The 19,288-nt window shown below is 38.2% G+C and overlaps 1 protein-coding gene across 1 annotated transcript in view; it reads right to left on the bottom strand.

The window, feature by feature from the left end:
* The window catches only part of slc24a3 (solute carrier family 24 member 3), a 173,850-nt gene that overhangs the window by 24,795 nt on the left and 129,767 nt on the right, over nucleotides 1-19,288 (bottom strand). Inside the window, exons 3-6 of the mRNA XM_041789827.1 lie at nucleotides 13,329-13,405; nucleotides 3,829-3,903; nucleotides 3,614-3,698; nucleotides 1,195-1,298 (exon numbers count right to left, since the gene is read on the bottom strand). Coding sequence (XP_041645761.1) covers nucleotides 1,195-1,298; nucleotides 3,614-3,698; nucleotides 3,829-3,903; nucleotides 13,329-13,405 — 341 coding nt within the window. The remainder of the gene's footprint in view (nucleotides 1-1,194; nucleotides 1,299-3,613; nucleotides 3,699-3,828; nucleotides 3,904-13,328; nucleotides 13,406-19,288) is intronic.

Consider the following 19,288-nt stretch of genomic DNA (forward strand, 5'->3'; position numbering starts at 1 on the left):
TATATGGTGGCTGACATATACAGGGTATGCACATGACGCCACAGTCAGTGTTAGCTCCAGCTACAGTCATGAGTGGCAGAAAGTGCATACTGGTGAAAGGACTCACTGGGGAGCTAGTAGTAAACGGCTTAATTTCAGTGTGAAATATTGAAATATTGAAATTGTTTGACCCAGTAAAAGCTTATACTAGCAACATAATATGAAAGTTGTTAAAAATAAACAGGAAGTAAGGGCAGTTTATCAAGTGATTAAAACGAACTAACTTAACAAAGTCTGGGTACAGGGTACCTGATCTGATTTTGAATACAGGCTGAATTTTTACAAACCATATAATCAAACAGAGCAATCTTTTACAGATAGTAAAAAGAATCAAATGGATCCCTGGAACATGGAGAAACAGTTTATCTAAACCTTCATAGAAACCCAAAAATTCAACATTAATTCCAATGTAGTCTAAAGATTTCACACCCATCAATAATACACAGGGCTGATGTTTCTTCAGGCTCTGCTTTGAGTACTGTACATAAAATCAGATCAATGTAAATGTCAGGAAACTCAATTTATGACTACATATCAATGTCCACGCTTCACTGTGTCTTTATTAACACTATGGATCTCTGTTAGGTCAAAAATATCCTTAATCTAAGCAGGTATTCATCTATTTTCCTCCTGTTTTTCCTCGTTACCCTCTGAGCAGACAGCTGTGTTTCAGGGTATTTTGTCCCTCGACTCGACTGAGCTGGCATGCTTCACACTGATACTGACATCAGTGCATAACCGCTGTTGAGAAATTTGTCTCCAAATAACTTTTGGTCAACCTACAAACAAAGACGTGGAGCTGACGTGGGTGCAGGCTGACAGTCATTTCAGTTGTGCCCCTAAGTGCATAGCTCCTATCTTTACAACCAAAAAATCCAAGTTGCAAAAAATTATCCTGTGTCCAAAAAAACAGAAACAATTTTAGCCAATACATATCTGTGAATTCTGCCTGTCTCTGTATTACTACTGCAGTATGTCACAGTTTGAGCTTTTACTGTTATTCTAATGGATGCAAACGTCATAGTTCCATATGTTTGCAAAATTTGCTAAAGGTCTGAAGGGATAAAAAATCCCTGTTTCTTTTTTTTTCTAAAACTTGCTAAAAGTCTGAATGGATGCTGAAATGGTGAACTAGTCAGCTCATTTGTACTGTACCTGGATAGCAAATATCCCACACATTCCAATAATGCAGAGGATGTTGAACACTGCTGAGCCCACAATGGTGCCGACCCCGACGTCACCTTTAGTTATGAAAACTCCTGCACAGTAGAAACATAAAAAAGATAAAATCATTTGTTTATAACAGCATAAGACTGGGAAATAAATCAAAATATATCAATATTTTAAGCAAGATAATGGATAAGACAGTATTGTTAATTAATGTGTAGTTTATGTTGTGTCAAAATAACAACACATGTTTCTTCTGACTTCATCAGGCAACTGGTGAATGCAATGTTGAAGGAATCATCTTGAAAAGCAAATTGCCAAACCTGATGCTTAGTGAAAAGACAGTTGACAGTAAGAACTGTTAACATATGCTCATTGATTACAAGATAATCTACTTAAAATATTTACTCTATATGGGAATAATGAGCTTCTTTTTGTTTGATACCACTGCAACGACAATAGACTACCTAGACTACCTAAACATGTGGAAATTTATTGCTTTTAACCAAAAAAAATATAGGTAAACTCCTGCACACTGTTTAAATTGCATTAATATTTTTGCAACATTTGGAAAAGTGGTTGGCAATGGCCAGGATTCCTCCATCCTTGTGAAGAACAAAACATGGAGAAGACCATCAGAGCTAAGAGACTCAGCTCTCTTTAAATTGGCTGTGGAGAACCTCTGGCTTCAGGCAACACATCAAATAGATGAATGACTATTAGACAGAACTGCAGTGATATGTGGAGTACCATCACAAAGAAAACACAGGTCCATCGATGTATCCTCATTGTTTTCTGAAATTAAAGCCTCTGAACAGGAGAGCAGTGCGGGTTGAGGACATTACCAAAGTTAATACTTTTTAAAGCCTGAATGCACATGTGCAGGTGTAAAGGGCCCCAGGGCTAGGTCAGTATTAATAGTGATCAAGCCCATCCCAAGCACACAGTAACTTACATGCCACTGTCCTTTACTATTGCAAATGTGTGGTGATTGAGCACAGTGATTAAAACTATGGCTCAAGATATACATTCTGTTTCAGTCTGTCTAGCAGCATCACAAGCATTTTTGTGAATACAGCCGTCTGCATGTGTTACTGGAGGAAACCTCTAGACAGCGCACCAGAGCGCTCAAGCTATACACAGCTATCTGATGTGTTGGATATAAACTATGAACATGGCAACTGTGGAGAGTCAATTTTGTAAGGTATTGTTAATTTTAGTCTCAGTCTTAGTCTTGAGATGAAATGCCTTTTGGTCATTTCTATCTTTATTGTTTTTGTCTAGTTTTAGTCGATAAAAAACTCAAAAACTCGTAGTCTAGTTTTCATCCATAAAAAATCCTCAAATTTTAGTCTTCATTTTTAGTCAAAGCATTTATTGTCTTGCCTGAATCTGGGACCAAATCATGGTATTGTGTTCTAAGCACGATGCAAAACCTTGGGTTAATGCTTTCTACAGCTGAGAGGCAGAAAAGCAACATATGCATTGTATTTTGACAGATTTACTCACAGTGGAGAAATATCATGGATTTTGAATGTCTGACGAAAACTAAATTACATTTTAGTCTACTTTTAGTCATCTTGATGAAAACTAAACTTACTTTAAGTCATCAAAGATCCCAGAGATCTATTTTTGGCTAGTCTTAGTCTAGTCTTTCTCGTGGGAAAAAGGCTAAAGACATTTATTTTTGGTCATAGATTTAGTTGACAAAATTAACACTGCAACAGTGATAACTTGGTAATTCTGAGCTCAAAACTAATCTAAACAACATTAACCCTCAAGAATAACTCAATTAAAGGCCATAATTAGTGCATTGTTTATTTTTAATTGCATTAATCACATGATCATTTGTTCCTTTCAGCACACTTTGAAGCCACAGCACTGGCTCTCTTCAGCCACAGTGATTTAAAATAAGTCCACCACTGCTCCTTAATGTCTCATTTTACTCTAAAAAACTTACAGACAGCTCAGTGAACAAGTCAAAAGTCATCTGCACCTTGTGTTATCAAACATTTCTTATTTTTCTCTTCTCTTATTTCCTTTCCAGTCCATAACAACATTTTTTTTCTGTGGTTAAGTTTATGTCATATTCTTCGATCTACCCTTTATCCTCATTTTCTTTCAAAATAAAAACAGCACTGTATCCAAACAGAAAGTCAACAACACACAACAAAGTTATTGTGTTAGTTTTCACATCAGTAGCCAAACTTTACTCGGACTTCGTTTAATTTTTTGTGTGTGTGTCAGATTTTACATTTAGTTTATTTGATATCTTCAAATTAAAGATGTGATTTATTACTATGTTGCTTTTCATTTTGCTTTCCTTTGGAAAATATAACTCTTATATAAATTAGTAAAATGTTTGGCATGCTACAAGACTTGTCATGTGTTTTTGTGTTTGTCTCACCGATGACGGAGGTGAACAGCTCTGGGGCTGAGCTGCCCGCTGCCATAAAGGTGGCTCCTGCGACATCCTCACTCAGATGAAGACGCTGGATGGAAAAAGAGAGACAGAAAAACACGATTCTTAGAGGAAAAACATCACCAAGCATTACTCTGAGTGTTCCTGTGAGCTGATATAAACTCGGCTGTAGTGCAGTTATGACCTGCAGTGTTTCCTACCTCACATATCTTCTCCAGCGAAGGGACGAAGTAGTCGTCACACACCAACGCCAGGGCATAGAACATGTAGACCGCCTGCAGGGGCCAAAGACACACAAACAACCATGATGGTAAGAAGCAGTACACCAGGGACCAGACAAAACATCCCCTGAAAAAAAACATTGATAATTCACTCCCTCTAACAAATGAGTCACTTCATTTACACAACGAGGAGCTAAAAATTAATACATGAGAAAACAAAGTGACAAAAAAACAAATCTGCTTTCTCTTTAAAAATCTTAACTAAAAGAAGTTACAGCATATCAGATTTGCATCTTTGGTGGCTATGAGAATGTCTGTAATGAAAGCCAGGCACACAGTTGTATTGCAAACATTTTTAAAAAGACTTGATAATGGCATGATATTGGTACGATTTGTGTGTTTGGACTGGGTGATTAATTGAGTTGCAATTTCAATTATGATTCAGGCTTCCCCTGACCATGAAAACAAGATAACTGAGATTAAATGATCAGTGTGATTGATGCCATGTCTCTCACAGGTTTGGCACATGTTAAATGGAGCCTTCCTTCCTTTCCTTTACAGCAAACTGTGCTCTGCCCTTCCCACCAAAAAGGCCCAAGGCATAACTACTGATTTATTGATTGATCTTAGTATCAATCCACATAGTCATGATTATGGATTTTGCTCTAATGAAGCAGTCCTATTGTGTAGTCTGTTACTTATCTTCTTAAAGGAAAAAGAGTGACTTTAAGAATTTTTTTCTTTTACAGGTGATGTTTTTGGTGAAGGGAATGAAGAATAGGGTATTTTGGGACTTGGAGCAGGTGTAAATCAATACTTGAGACAGTTATGAACTGGTTAAGTTTCAGACTTCACAAATGATTGCCTTACAGATGTTGGATGAAATGAATGCCATATAGAGAAAATTTACAAATGTTCTTCCACCTGCAGTGCAGTGTGTACTCAGAACCTCAACACATTTATATTTCTCGTCAATGTGATCCAAAGGTAGAAGAAAAACACGTTTGAGAGTACGAGGGTTTTCTGTAGGCTACAAAAATGGAAACAAACTAAAACCTCAATACCAAAAATGTTGGGGCGCTGTGTCAAATATGAACACAATTAGAATGCTGATTGTCAAATCTCATAAGCCCATATCTTATTTACAATAACACATTAACAACACATCAGACGTTGAAACTAAGATGTTTTAACATTTCATGGAAAAATATTAGTTCATTTTACATTTGACGGCAGCAAAACATACCAAAAAAGTAGGGACAGGGCCATGTTTACCATTGTGTAGCATCCCTTTGTCTTTTGACAACAGCATGTAAAAGTCTGGGAAGTGAGGAGACCAGTTGCTAAATTTCTGGGAGAGAAATGTTGTCTTATTAATGTCTGATATAGGATTCTAGCTGCTCAACAGTCCTGGGTCTTCCATGCTTGATTTTTTTGTTTTATTATGCTCAAAATGTTTTCTATTGGTGAAAGGTCTGGACTGCAGCATCCAGACTCTTCTACTGTGAAGCCATGCTGTTGTGATGGATGTGGTATGTGGTTTAGCATTGTCTTGCTTAAATAGTCAAGGCCTTCCCTGAAAGAGGCGTTGTCTGGATAGGAGAATAGGCACTAATGCAACCCCATACCATCAGACATGCAGGCATTTAAACTGTGCACTGATGAAAAATGTATGGTTCCTCTCCTCTTCAGTCTGCATGACACAGCAGCCGTGGTTTCCAAAAAAATGTCACATTTTTATTCATTTGTCCACAGAACAGTTTTCCCTTTTGCATCAGCCCATTTAAAATGGACTTTGACCCAGAGAAGATGGCAGCATTTCTGGATTGCATTCATATGGCTTCTGTGGAGGACAAGGCCATGTTGACAGAGAATGGTTCCTGGAAGTGTTCCTGAATCTATGCAGTGATTTCCAGTACAGAATCAAGCCTGTCTTTTCTGCAGTGCTGCCTGAGGGCCCCAGTATCACCAGCACCCGTACTGGACCTTCAGCCTTGTCCCTTTTACACAAGGATTTCTCCCGATTTTCTGAATCTTTAAATGATATTATTTCGGTCAGGAACACTCTTGTATACGTTCTACCATTTATTGCAAAATGGATAAACAGTTTTACTTGGCAGAGAAGGTTCTGTTCAAAAGATGCTTCCTTGGTGAGTCAAGCAGCACACTCTGACTTTCACGAGAGCCCATATCTAGAAACCCTAATATGGATAAATACATTAATTTCAATGCGTACTGAACACAATAAAATTAGTTCAAAAGCAATGAATCCTTAGAAGCATGAATCTGAATATGAGTGTGCAACAAGCTTTATGCTATAAAAGAGGAGGCTGGAGTGGAGGGGGTTAAGCTTTGCCAGCAGCAATGTGGTGCATCAGCATTAATGCAAGCAGAGATTAGTGAGAAGTACGTCATCTTTAAAAACACTGCTGTGTTGGAAAATTGAGCTGTGATTGGCTGTGGGAGATGATAATTGGGATCACCTGGCTGTCAGCTGATCTTAGCTGGGCGGATGACTAGTGTGTCCTGCAAAAACTAACACTGAGCTTCATTTAATGTAGATGATGTGATATTCAAAGTCTTCACAATTTAGCACTGAGGAAATTTTTTCTGAAATTGTACCACGATTTTAGACACAGTTTTTCTCAGATTGGTGAACCTCTTCCCATCTTTGCCTCTGAGAGACTCTGCCTCTCTTAAGTTCTCCATTTATATTCAGTCATGTTACTGACATGTTGTCCATTAACTTAAATAGTATCACTTACTTTTCCAGCCTTTAGTTTCCCAATCCCTGCTTTTTTAGAGAGATTTGCTGCCATCATATTCAAAATGAGCTAATATTTTTTATGAAATGTTAAAATTTCTCAGCTTCAACCTCTGATATGTTGTTTATGTTCTATTATAATGAAAATCTGGATTTTTGAGATTTACCAATCATTGCATTCTGTTTTTATTGACCATCTTTTTTGGAACTGAAGTTGTAGAATGCAACCAAATTGCTAGCTTGTTATCATAGTAACTGAGTTACTATCTTATGCATCCTTGGTTCCTCACTGGAGGGTCAGTGCCAAAAAGTAGGTTGTGCAAAAACATCAGAGCCTACAGAGCCCAATCAAAACAGTGCTTCATTTCGGTACCTTCCCCAGTGTGGTGCTCTGCTCCAGTTTCATGCTGCGTCTGTTTCTAATAGAGATGCTTCCAGCATGTGTCATGCTGAACAATGTCGACCAACCAAAACCAGAATTCAGACATTGGAACTCACAGAGCATCCAGTCAATTTTAAAATACATCACAACATACTGACTGCTGATTATATAACCCATAATTATATTAATATCATGACTAAAAGGGCACCAAACAAACAACAAACCAATCTAAGACTGTTTACGTGTTCTATTTATTCTCTTGTAAACCTCTGAACTCATGATCTGGATGCTCTGGGCTGTGCCTTGCTCAGAAATGGACCCAGGGGGCGAGGGTGTGCTCTGTCAGAGTAAAACCATGGCCCATACAGATAGTAATGCACATGGCTGCAGTGGGTTTTAGGGGGGAGGTATGTTCTAGATCACATATTAAATATTCATGCTTTGGCCATAAAGTTTGGATATGATCTTCCCCCCAATAAGTCTCTTCCCTTTTATTGGCCACATATTACTTTGTTGGGATGAGTTTTCAGGTGGACTGGCCAGGCCTCTGTAGACATGAGTGTAATTTTTGGGGAGTTATGTAACCTCTGTTTGGTGTCTGCATCCTTAGACAGTCTGTCAGTGTGTCCTCGCATTACATATAAGCCTCTGCTCAACATCTGCCAAACACTTCTGCATTACAGCATCCTGGCAGCAGGCGCAGTGGGCGGCTACACTTTAATGTAGTCTGCGTGTGGTGTGTTTGTTATTATCGAGTTAGGCTGAACCTCATATTTCTACCATTTTTTTATCAGCTCATCTCAAGTTCAAATTAGGGACAGGCAGGAGTTAAATATGGATTTGCCCTAGCTGTAGGCAAACAGAAATATCTTCATACTGATTTCAATACTTTTTAAATGAGAAAATACAACTTAACTCACTGCTCTGAACACCATTCACCTGTGTGGATTCTGGGCATGACCTCTGGTACCTTCTGTCACTAAATATGTACCTAGTATTTTCTATGTTAACATGATGTTAATCCTGTTTATTAGAGCAATCCACATATTAAAATGTGTGAAGATCATCTATTACACCTCAAACAGGATAATGTGATTATTCTTCTGCCCTTTACTATCAAGGAATAGGACAACAACATGAAGGAATAGCCACAAATAACTACCAGTAGCATATTAAGATCACTTTATTAGGTCCATTTTAGTACTTTCACAGCAATAAGTAGAGGTGGGGGAAAATATCATATCATGATACTGTAAGTCAAGGAAAGCTGTGATAGTGATATATGTGATGATTTAGAAAACTAGAAGCCTGGCAGTTCTACGCCTCCAAAGTGTCCAGTTACAGGACAGTGAAAGTAGAGTGGCGGGTCCAGAAGATGGATCCAGGTGTTTTCTGTGGTACAGTTGTTATAAGCAAGGGCCAACCATGATGTCAAACAATATTTACCTTTAGTCTTTGACTTCCAAAATCTAATCAGTTCATCCTTGAGTGGGAGTGAACACATGTGCAAAGTTGGAAGAAAATCCTCCAAAGCATTATTGAGATGTTATGTTCTAAAGCAGGTGATGCTCTTCCCTATGACCTTGACTTGTGACCTATGACCTCCAAAATCTAATCATATCATTCTGCAGCAAGAGTGAACATGTGTGCAAAATTTAATCCATTAAAGCCTTCTTGAGTTTTTGAGCTCACAAGAATGACTTGCATGGACAAGCTGGTGAAATAATACCTCTGGCCTCAGCTGTCATCGGTGCAGAGGAATAAAAATACTGAACAACGTTTTACTGGTCATTGCAACTTGCAGGCAACAGCCTCAGTGCAAACAAACAGAGGGCTTTTCCTATTCTTCCTCTAGCATCCAGCACTTGGTTTTTAAAGGGATACTTCAACATTTTGGCAAATTCGCCCATTGCCATAATTCCTATAGTCTTAGTAATAGGTTCGTTACCTTCAGTTGTTGGTGCAAGCTATTTTTAGATCACCGCTGCCGAGTTCGGACCTGCTGTGCCAACTCAATGTAAGCAGACGGCATTCCGGCTTTCTCTCATCAAACTCATCAAATACACAATCCAACAACTCCAAAACACTCTCGTGGACAAGTTGTGACCTACACATTCACCACGCTATGAAATGAAATAATAACGTGTAATTATGTAACATTACGACACATGAAGCAAATACTCGGAACTATTTCTTGAGTAGACCACTGGGCGGAGTGACACAGTGCAGCAGCCATGACTGGAGTTTAGTTCCAGCTTTGCATTTAGCTGTAAAACATCTCCGTCTCGTAATGTTACATGATTATTTCATAGCGTGGTGAATGTACAGGTCACAATTTGTCCACGAGAGTGTTTTGGAGTTGTTGGATTGTGTATTTGATGAGTTTGATGAGGGAAAGCCGGAATACCGTCTGCTTACATTGAGTTGGCTCAGCAGGTCCAAACTCGGCAGCGGCGATCTAAAAATAGCTTGCACCAACAACTAAAGGAAATGAACCTATTACTAAGACTATAGGAATTATGGCAATGGGCGAATTTGCCAAAATGTTGAAGTATCCCTTTAAATCATGTAAATATATCATATAGTGACATGCATTGATTACCTGACACACTCCTTGTGTCACATGACCCTTGCAACTCATTTCCAATTAAATGATCAAATTTACTTTTGCTCTTGTTAGAAAGCAGACATGCTTTTTTTTCTTTTTTTTTTTTAATAAAAAGAATTTGGGTAAAATAAAATTTAGCAGTTTTACCTTGGTTGTACCACCTGACATGGAAAGGCCACCTGTCCATCTCAGCAAAATTGCAGATAATCTATTTTTTTATGTCTGATAGCTCCTTTACCTTATTAGAAGCTTAGAGGATTAAATATTATTTATTTCATACAGTATCACTTTTTGCAGCTGCACCACCTCAAACACTGGCTGTGCTACCAGACATACCTGCTGTGCCATGGGACATTTGAAACTAATTTTAAAAATAGTAGCAAAGATTTACCCCATAAAATCACAACAGTGTATTCTAATTTTAGAGTTACTCACAGTTAAAATGCCATTTTTCATACTGTCAACGATCTGTTCATACACTCATACCTTACATTCAAATTATGTAATTAACCTTTTATAGTCAAGATCCAGACACTAAAATATGCATGTCATGAGCAATTTCATAATAAATGCCTCTAAAGTATGTGTCAATTTCCACCAGCAGCACCACTGCCTGTGTATGAAGGTGCAATGAAAGTGATTAAAGAACTCCTGGTAATGATGCCAGGCCAATCTGGAAAACGACAAGCCCACATATAAACTGGTGCATATAACCTGGAGCCATAGCACGGCACAGCTGGCACAGGGCTGGCACCGTGGTATGGTCTTCTTTAGTCAAACTGTTGAGATGAAATTTATTAAATGATTTAATCTCTATTTAAAAAGTTTATTGATAATCATATGTGCTGCATCCTGCAGCAGCAGCAATGGCAGACACAATCAAAGCCATTTAAGGTTTTTAAAAAATGTTCAAACTTATCTTTATCCCTTTTGGATTTGAAATATAGATGAAATTTACTGGTGCTTGGTGGTTAATTTAGGTGCTGAAGTAGTCTTTAATGTTTTTATAAGCTTCTTGTGAAGTGAAACCATTGCTGGAAGGCGCTCGTCATTGAAGCATAACACAGAAATAAATAACAATAAAGGCCCATCTTCATTTGTTTAAACGCATACAGAACATTACTTCACATATCCTGATTCTATTTGATAATAGTTGATTATCATTTCTCATCTTAAATCAGGGAGGAGGGGAGGTAAGAGAGAGAAAAAGAGTGCATGTATGTGTCATAGACAGAGAGGAGAAAGAGAATTTTGTTTGCTCCTGTCCTAATGTAGCTCAACTAAAAATCACTTCCTGTGCTCCTGTAAACCTTGCCTTATAAACGTCGTTATTTTTAGACCAAAAGCATTTTGATAAAGGATTTCATGAAACACCAGTGGAGGTGTGTGCTCTGCAGACTGTTTGCACATGTACGCCAACAATTGCCTGTGCATTATCAATTGCATTACTGTGCTGTACTAACATTACAAACAGACAACACTCCTTCCACCCTGAATCACACAATCTTACCCTGCTCCCTTTCCACTGTACCATGAGCTGTCTACAGAAGACTCATCTGCTCAATACAAAAACTATTTCAGACACTACTCCGACCATGGACAACAACATCCTGCAGCAACAATAGCTTGTAGATATACATGACTCTAGCTGGGGAATAGAAAATAATGGTAAAATTTCAGTGACACAAAACTTAATTAATTATCACAGAAAATTAAAAGGATAAAAACATAAAGGTTGAGACTTTTTGGCAAAACAATCATAATTTTTTTCACACAGTATCATTTGTTTTTTGCATGTACAGTACTGTGCAAAACTTCTAGGCATGTTTGGCCCAAAAACTGAGGCTGAAGTAAGGTATGACAATGTGACAAGTAAGCTACCCAAGGACACCATCAGGCAAAAAAGTGGGATTTGCTCAACCATTGTCATGCTCTGGAGGCATATTTCCAGGGGCTTGGGAAAATAATCTGATAAAAAAAACAAAAAAACCAAAGTCCATAATTTTAGGATGGAACAGGGGATGGATGTAAACAGCCTAGGGCATCATCTGGGCAGGTAGTAGGGTTGTCACAAGCCCCTGGTTGTGCTGTGGATTTCCCAAAGGCCTGAAAACCACTGATGGATTCCACATGTATTGCCAGGGGTGAAAGTGCCCGGACAAAAAAAATGCTGTTGAGCATGACCTTGTCTGCCTAGCAACACGTGTGATGACGTGTTGCTTGGCTGCGCTGGGTTGTGGCACATCAGACCCTGTGATAGATACTTAGCACCCTACATGCTTAAAACTAATGCACATGACTGTAGATGATGGTCTCGTGTCTGCAATCTTTATAGGGAAAAACATTACTCTGTTTAAAACTCTTTACTACTTTATTACAGGTTATATATTTTGATATAAAAAAGAAAAGACTCAAAATATGAACTGCTCCATGTCTCTGTTCCCTGTATTCAAGCTTACCGTTCTCCTCTTATCTGTTTGTCATGTACTGGAGCCGCAAAATGTCACTTTCTGCTTGTTAAAGCTTTAAACTGTGAAGCATGATGGTAGATATTGCTGGGCAGGTGACCGATGTCATTCCCTATTTTTCACAATTCATTGTGGGATACAATTTGTGCACTATTCAGGTCATAAAAATTCTCACTCAGAATTTGGACAACACTACAACTTAATGGCATATTCACTATGAAGTGCACTATAAAAAAATAGGACGTGATTTTGGACACAGCCCCTGTGTCCTGCTAAGCTCTCCAGACTTTTTTTTGTTTTTTCTGTTCTCTCAAGTTTTTTTCTTTGCAGTTCTTTCTGCAATTAGAGGCTGGAGGTTGGGGCAGTTAATTTCAGTATGTTATACAGAGCACGAGGCTGTTGAAAGTGATGTTGTTTGGGCTGTGTTGCTCAAGTGGTAGCAAAGGTAAGTCAAGGATGCCAGAGTTCACTGTCCTGCCTTCCCAAGGTGATGAGGGACTAATGGGATAAAATATCAGTGATTAAAACCCCCTGTCCTGGCTCTTGCTGTCCATCAAGTTACAAAGCTAGTTTGGGGGGCCAAGAGAGACCATGGTAAGGTAGTTAGCATTAGTGTCACATGCTATAGTCAATCTTTGCAGTTCCACTGCACACGCCCCGGTCCATCTTCCTACAGTTAATCTCACCACTGCATGAACATTACTTCTCTTTCTTCCTGTGGCATGAGCTAAAGGTCATCATTCGGTCAGGGGGTCGCAGAGGTAAAACAACACCATAGATGAAGAAAAGTTACCTTTTGAGGAGGAAAACCATATAATTTTATCTGTCTAGAAAATATAAACTTCCTCATGCACTAACTCTTCATAGAAGCAAAGAAAACTCCCGATTAATATTGAAATGACCAGCGAATTAACTAAATAAAGGCAAAGTAATCAGTTTGAGTATGAGGAATTTGAGGGTACTCATCTCCATAATAATTAAACATCCATAATAGCTTGCAGGATGGACTCAAGTGTCTGCACATAGTTGATGATAGAAGTCATTGCCATTGCTGCTTCATCTTCTTTCGTCGTCTTAGCAGATCTGCAAACCATCTATGTGCATACTGCCACCTTCTAGGGGGCAATCATGTTCAGGCATGGTACAAAACAATGATGTCGAATGTGAAAATGACAAGGGAAATGTTCAGGGCTACGTAAACACTGACACCTGTTCCTAACAGTGTGTATATTAAACAGTGCTGCAGGTGAGACTCACACAGAGGACGTGCAGGCCCACAGCTCCATCGATGCGCTCCTGGTTGGTGAAATAATCTCTGGGGAACTCGTGAATGGCTGCAGAGAAAGAGAGAGAGAGAAAAAACATAAATATGAAAAATGAATTTCAGATGAGAGAGGAAGATATCCTGAGGGACTCGCTCAAACAAACAAAGAAAAATAAACAAAAAAATTAAATCAAGGTGACCAGCAGGGATTTAAGTCAAGCAGAGGACTGAATTTAATTTCCAGGAAGGAGGCACAGAGAAGAAAAATGGGATCAGTTGTATGAATTATACACAAGAAAATGGAGCATAAGTCGTGCCACATCTTTTATGATCTGTTGTTTTTTTTACCTTCTTAGTTTTAGCAGCTTTTGCCTGTCAGGGATCTTCCATTAAACTCTAGATGCTTATAATATATAAACATCCTACAGCAAAGGGAAGACAAAGATTAGAAGTTAATGCTGCACAATATAGGCAACTTTTTTGGGTTTCTATTGAAAAATTACATTTTTTTCTTGACTGGATTTCATTGTTTAAATCAACAACATTCAACTTTATTATTGAGGCTTATTTCGGTAAGGTGTTATTAAACGGAAAGCTGAATGAACCAAGTTGAGCAATATTTAAAAGAGAACGTAAACCCCTGACAACTGTTTGTTAGATTAGATTAACACCTCTGAATATCTGTATAGATATTATAATGAGCCATACTGCTGAGGGGGCATGGAGTGGAGTGGACGCCATGGATCAACATGCTAAACCGCTGTATTGTTCTCACCTGTATTCTTAAATTGATGAATGACAGGTGCTCATAAGCTGGAAGTACATGCACATTCCTCCTAATTAGCATAGAGAAACGCCCCTTTAATGTCCATATAAGGGCATGAGACTACAAGGCAGTGTGCAAACACAGAAGGCACACAAGAGCGAAAGGATAAGAAGCAAAAAATCAGTTGTTTTAAAGTGGAAATAGTGTTGCTCCAAATGCAACCAAAAAAGGAAGATTTAGTTATATTTTTAAGTGGATATCAAATATAGGTGGGAGGCCAGTTGGCTTATCAATGATGCTGATATTTGGTATTTAGACCAGTGATTCTCAACTGATCGAGCACCAGGACCCACCACCACCTCCCAAATTTATAACGTGTTATATAACCAAATGTTTTTCATTAAAAATGAGAAATTTTGGACTTGAGCTGGAACAAAGGATGTGACAAAACAAATGGATGGAGACATAGCCTTCAGAATAAAAGCACATCATAGACTTATTAACTTGTATTTTTCTAGGCACACATCTGTGACCCACTGAGAATGGCTTTGTGACCCACTTTTGGGTCCCAACCCACTAGTTGAAAACTAAGGATTTAGACGATTATTCATATCAACATTTTATTTTACTAATAATTGGCCAAAATCAATTAATTCAAATGTACACTACTTTTGCTTCACTGCAAAAAGTGTCCTATGCATTTTTGTTTTCACCATGTGCGACTCTGGCTCAGTAAGTAGAATTGGAAGGTCGTGGGTTTGATCCCCAGCAGTCACATGTTGATGTGTCCTGGGCAAGACACTTCACCCCAGTTGGCTCCCCCTGCTTAGGCAGTGGTGTGTAAATGGATGTGGAAGTGTATGAATGGGATTAGCTAATGCTGATGGCCAATTCTCCATAGCCATCAGTGGATGAATGTCAGAGTGTATCAGTGTGAATGGGTAGATGTGTCCTGCGGTGCAAAAGTGTTTTGACTAGTTGGACGACTAGCGAGCTTTAGAGTTGAAACGGGGTATCAAAGTAGGACCTCCGCTATGTTTGAGCACCTCAAAAGAAAAGCATCAAGGCGAGTTGACAAGACCGCAGAGGAGCGGAGCAAAACGGCAAGTAAGTAAGCTGACTGTAAGTATAAGTAGTTTACGTTTTATCCCTGACTGAATATAAAGTATGTAAATGTTCCTAATCAAAATGAATGTATTAATGTCCTTGTAATTATTTCATATGTCCCCCATATCATTTCTGCATGCTACACTAACATAACACCAGGTTGCCTTCACATTGTTGTTCTACGTTAGCTCTTTACTTTGTTAGACATGTTTAAGTAAGTGTCTCTAAATGTCGCTGTTTTTGTCTTTGAGTGTCATTACAATAAGTAAATCCTTTCAGTTTTCAAGTTTTAAGGTAAAAAAATGTATAGGTTATTACATCATTTATTGATTAGATGTATTTTTGTTATTAAGTCTAGATTTCTAGGATTTTTTTGTATGTCTTGCACAGTTTTGAATAGGAGATGATGCTAATTTAAAAATTATGTACATTAACTTTATTTTCATATGCTTTCAAGTTTGTTTTTTTCCAAACAGGAAAAGGCAACTTGGAGGATTTTTTTTTTTCTTTATGAGAGCCCAAATCCTTATACACCGCAGATGTCTGCTGAGCTGTCCACACATTTGTTGTTTTGCCATCATGTCATGCATATTTGTGTTAAAGAGAAGAGTAAAAAAATATATAAATATAAATGACAAGTGCTTGAAATTTATTGGCAAAATTTGTTGCCACATCAATTACATAAAAAAAAAAAACAACAACAAAAAAATATCTTGTTCACACCAAAATAATCTATGGATCAATCAACTAATCAAGGAAATAATCAATAAGAAAATAATCGACAAGGGCAACCCTAGCTGTAGAAAATTCATATTGATTCCAATATTGGTTATTAGTTTCACACACTTCTAATAATCTGTATCCTAATTGGCCCATAAAAAAACAAAAAAATACTAGTCGCCCCTTGCTAAATATATGCTCCAAATACCTTGAATGGATGAAATCACTGATTCAGATGGTGATTTCATTAGAAATGACATGCATCATGCTTTAATATGAACAGATGCACTACTGATAAATTTAAACATAGCTCAAGTGTTTGTGTGCGTCGGGACGGGGCAATTTTTCAAACTGCATATGACTTAATTAGTACATACTGTACATGTGTTCTGAAAGCTGATGCTTTGAAATGATGCAACTTCTATTTTCATTTCCCCCTACCAAACAGAGGTTCATCATGGCTGGCGGGACAAGACCGCTACTGCTGGTGTCAGTTATCACCATATGAACTGAGTCACCAGAGTTATCCAGGCACAAACATCTCCACAGACAGGACAGTCCTGTACCCATCCACGGAAGCTCAGGTAACACAGGTATCACATAGGGAGAGGCACCAGGTTAAGGCTTACCAACCTTCATATGAAAACATATTTGACTTCACTCGTGGTCAGCTAGCACGACACCGCCATGCTCCAACTAACATCTGAATCAAAGGAAGAGGTGTCCTGCAGTTTGGATCAAGTGATCTGCACGTGCTCAGTGTGAAGCAGCCCTGAGTGAGATATCACTTTGACACCACTCTGTTCCTCCATCCTCAACCTGACAGAGGTGACAACATGAATCCATCACTGCCCCGCAGCACGGCCGATCACAACATGCCAAAATATGACACACATTTATTCACAGCCATCATGTGCATTTCATGTTGCATGTGAGTCCACACACGACCAGCCAGGCTAAAAATAGCCCCATATCCAGCGTGTATGTATTTATGAGTGTGTATCTGAGGTCTGCTCCGTTTTCTTGGTTTGTGTGCTTTCCCTCTGTACGTTTGTTTGCTGTGTGTTCGATGTAGGCTGTGTAACATGAAGGCTGCCCAATGTGCAGTGACATTCTGTCTCTCAACAGCCGTGAGGTTGTGAGTCAGGCGGCTTCAGCCTCAGCCTGCCCCGTGTGGCCCAAACACAACACTGGCCTGTCGGCTCATAGGAAGTGACAGCAGCACAGAGACAGTGGGGGCAAGAAAAAGAAACAAAAACAGAAAAACTGAGATGTGGAGCTGCCACCATGGAATAATGGTGAAAACAGAGAGGACGACCTAAACGGAAATGTTTGGGCGTCTATACCGTCAGTCAAATCCTTAAATTCAATCAGCAAAAATAATAAATTGGCTACATTTGTTTTAGCTTTAATTTCATTTTAAATCCAATTTATCTAAGACATACAGCTGGGTGATGTAAAAAGTATATGGTAGCATTTTTTCACAAGCTTTTTTTCACTATTCTGGTGTATTTTTCCACCAGATTTTACTAAAACTAAATTAATTTGAAGTTTTGAGGCAAAATTCTTAAGTTAACTGTTTCCCCATGATCAGAGTCGGCTGAACCAAAACCTACCCTTCAATAGAGTTTATAGAGTTTTATAGAGTCAAACAGCTTTAACTTCACCTTTATTTTAGGAAACTGTTTTGTTCTTCACTTATTTTTTTCCTTCAACTTTTGTTCAGCTACTGCATCCTCTGCATTTACAAAAGATTGCATATTGCAAACAAGAGCATTCACTTCATCACTCACTCACATTGCAGGAGTGAGTTGTTCTCTTAGCAGTTAATGTCTGTGCCATTTCCACCCAACATAAATTTATTTTAGGTACACACCTTAGAAAAATAAAGAGGTCCTGACCCCGGTGACCTCAATGGGAGTTATGGCCATTCACAGCAGTCCAAGGATTATATTTTTAATTAGGCTATAATTAATCTCAGAATATCTGTAGTTAATCCCAATTAATCACATCCTTTCAGGGCATTTTAAAATGTCACTATCTTGCATCTGTTTTGGTTCATCTGGGATTTTTCTACTGTCTTTATCTGCGGTAACTGGCATCCTGTTTGGATACCGAGCTGCTTTCATTGACTGAAGATTTTAACATGAACTTAACCACAGAAAAAAATCAAAGATGAAACAAGAGGACAGTAAAAAGGTAAATATTTGATATCACACGTTGCAGATGATTTCTGACTTGTCCAGTGAGCTGTCTGTGAGATCCTAAACTTAAATGAGAGATTAAGGAGCAGTGGGGGACTGATTCTACAGCCTTGTGGCTGCAGACAGACGCTGCAGTGGTTTAGCCAAAGTGCGCTGTAATAAAGGAAAATAAAGGCATGTGATGTATCGCTGTTAGGAAAAAATAATGCATTCACTGTGGACCTTACTTAAGGCGATTGGCAAATTAGTGGCGATTAATGCCATTAATCTTGATGGCCCTTATTCATAGCATTTAGTCAGGTGACAGTGCAGAGGCCTGGAGGGCTGAAAAAAAATGAGAACAGGGCAGCAGTCATTAAACACCATTATCATTTCATTCTCCATCTTCTCAAAACCATGTTTACATCATCCTGAAAATTAGATAATGATTTAAAATACGTGTTTGTTACTGTGGACCAAGGTTATAATAGTTTAGTATTTTCAATTAGTTTATTTAGTTTTGAAATTTCAGTTTAATTTTCATGACTTTTTAAGTTTACGTTTTATGTTATAAATGCTTTATTTAAGTTTAGTTTTTATTAATTATAATGTTATAATGAGACCCAAAAGGGTCAAAAAGTAAAAATAACATTTTTTAAAACATATTCAACATGCTAAACTTTTATTTTATTTTTTCTTAATGTCAAATCTGATGTTTGAATACAACTCAAGACCCAAAATGACCACTGTGTGAAGTCTTCCTCAATCAAATCTGGCCATTTAACTCTCTCCAGGGTTGGGTGTACGGTCGGTCAGTCTGCTGCTTTAACAGGAACATGATCAAACAAGTTCACCTAGTTGGATAGATATTTGTATCTCTGATATGTAACTGAACAGGAAAACTCACTAGAAATCAGCATTTTGAGTAAATTTGAGCACAAAAACTCACAAGGATGCCACCATGTTCTGGTCCGTACTGAGTTTATGAGCTCAAATTCACCCCACATGTAGATAGTGAGTTTATAGTTCAATACACATGAGAGATACAAATCTATCCTATAAGGTGAATTTGTCTGATCGTGCAGGGTTCCTCAAAAAAAAGAGACTTAAAGGATATTTTGGCTCAAATGTTTACATTATTTTTGTAAACACAGAATTAAGTTTTCTTACTGTTTTT

Source organism: Cheilinus undulatus, linkage group 6, assembly GCF_018320785.1.
Source record: "Cheilinus undulatus linkage group 6, ASM1832078v1, whole genome shotgun sequence".
Lineage (NCBI taxonomy): Eukaryota > Metazoa > Chordata > Actinopteri > Labriformes > Labridae > Cheilinus > Cheilinus undulatus.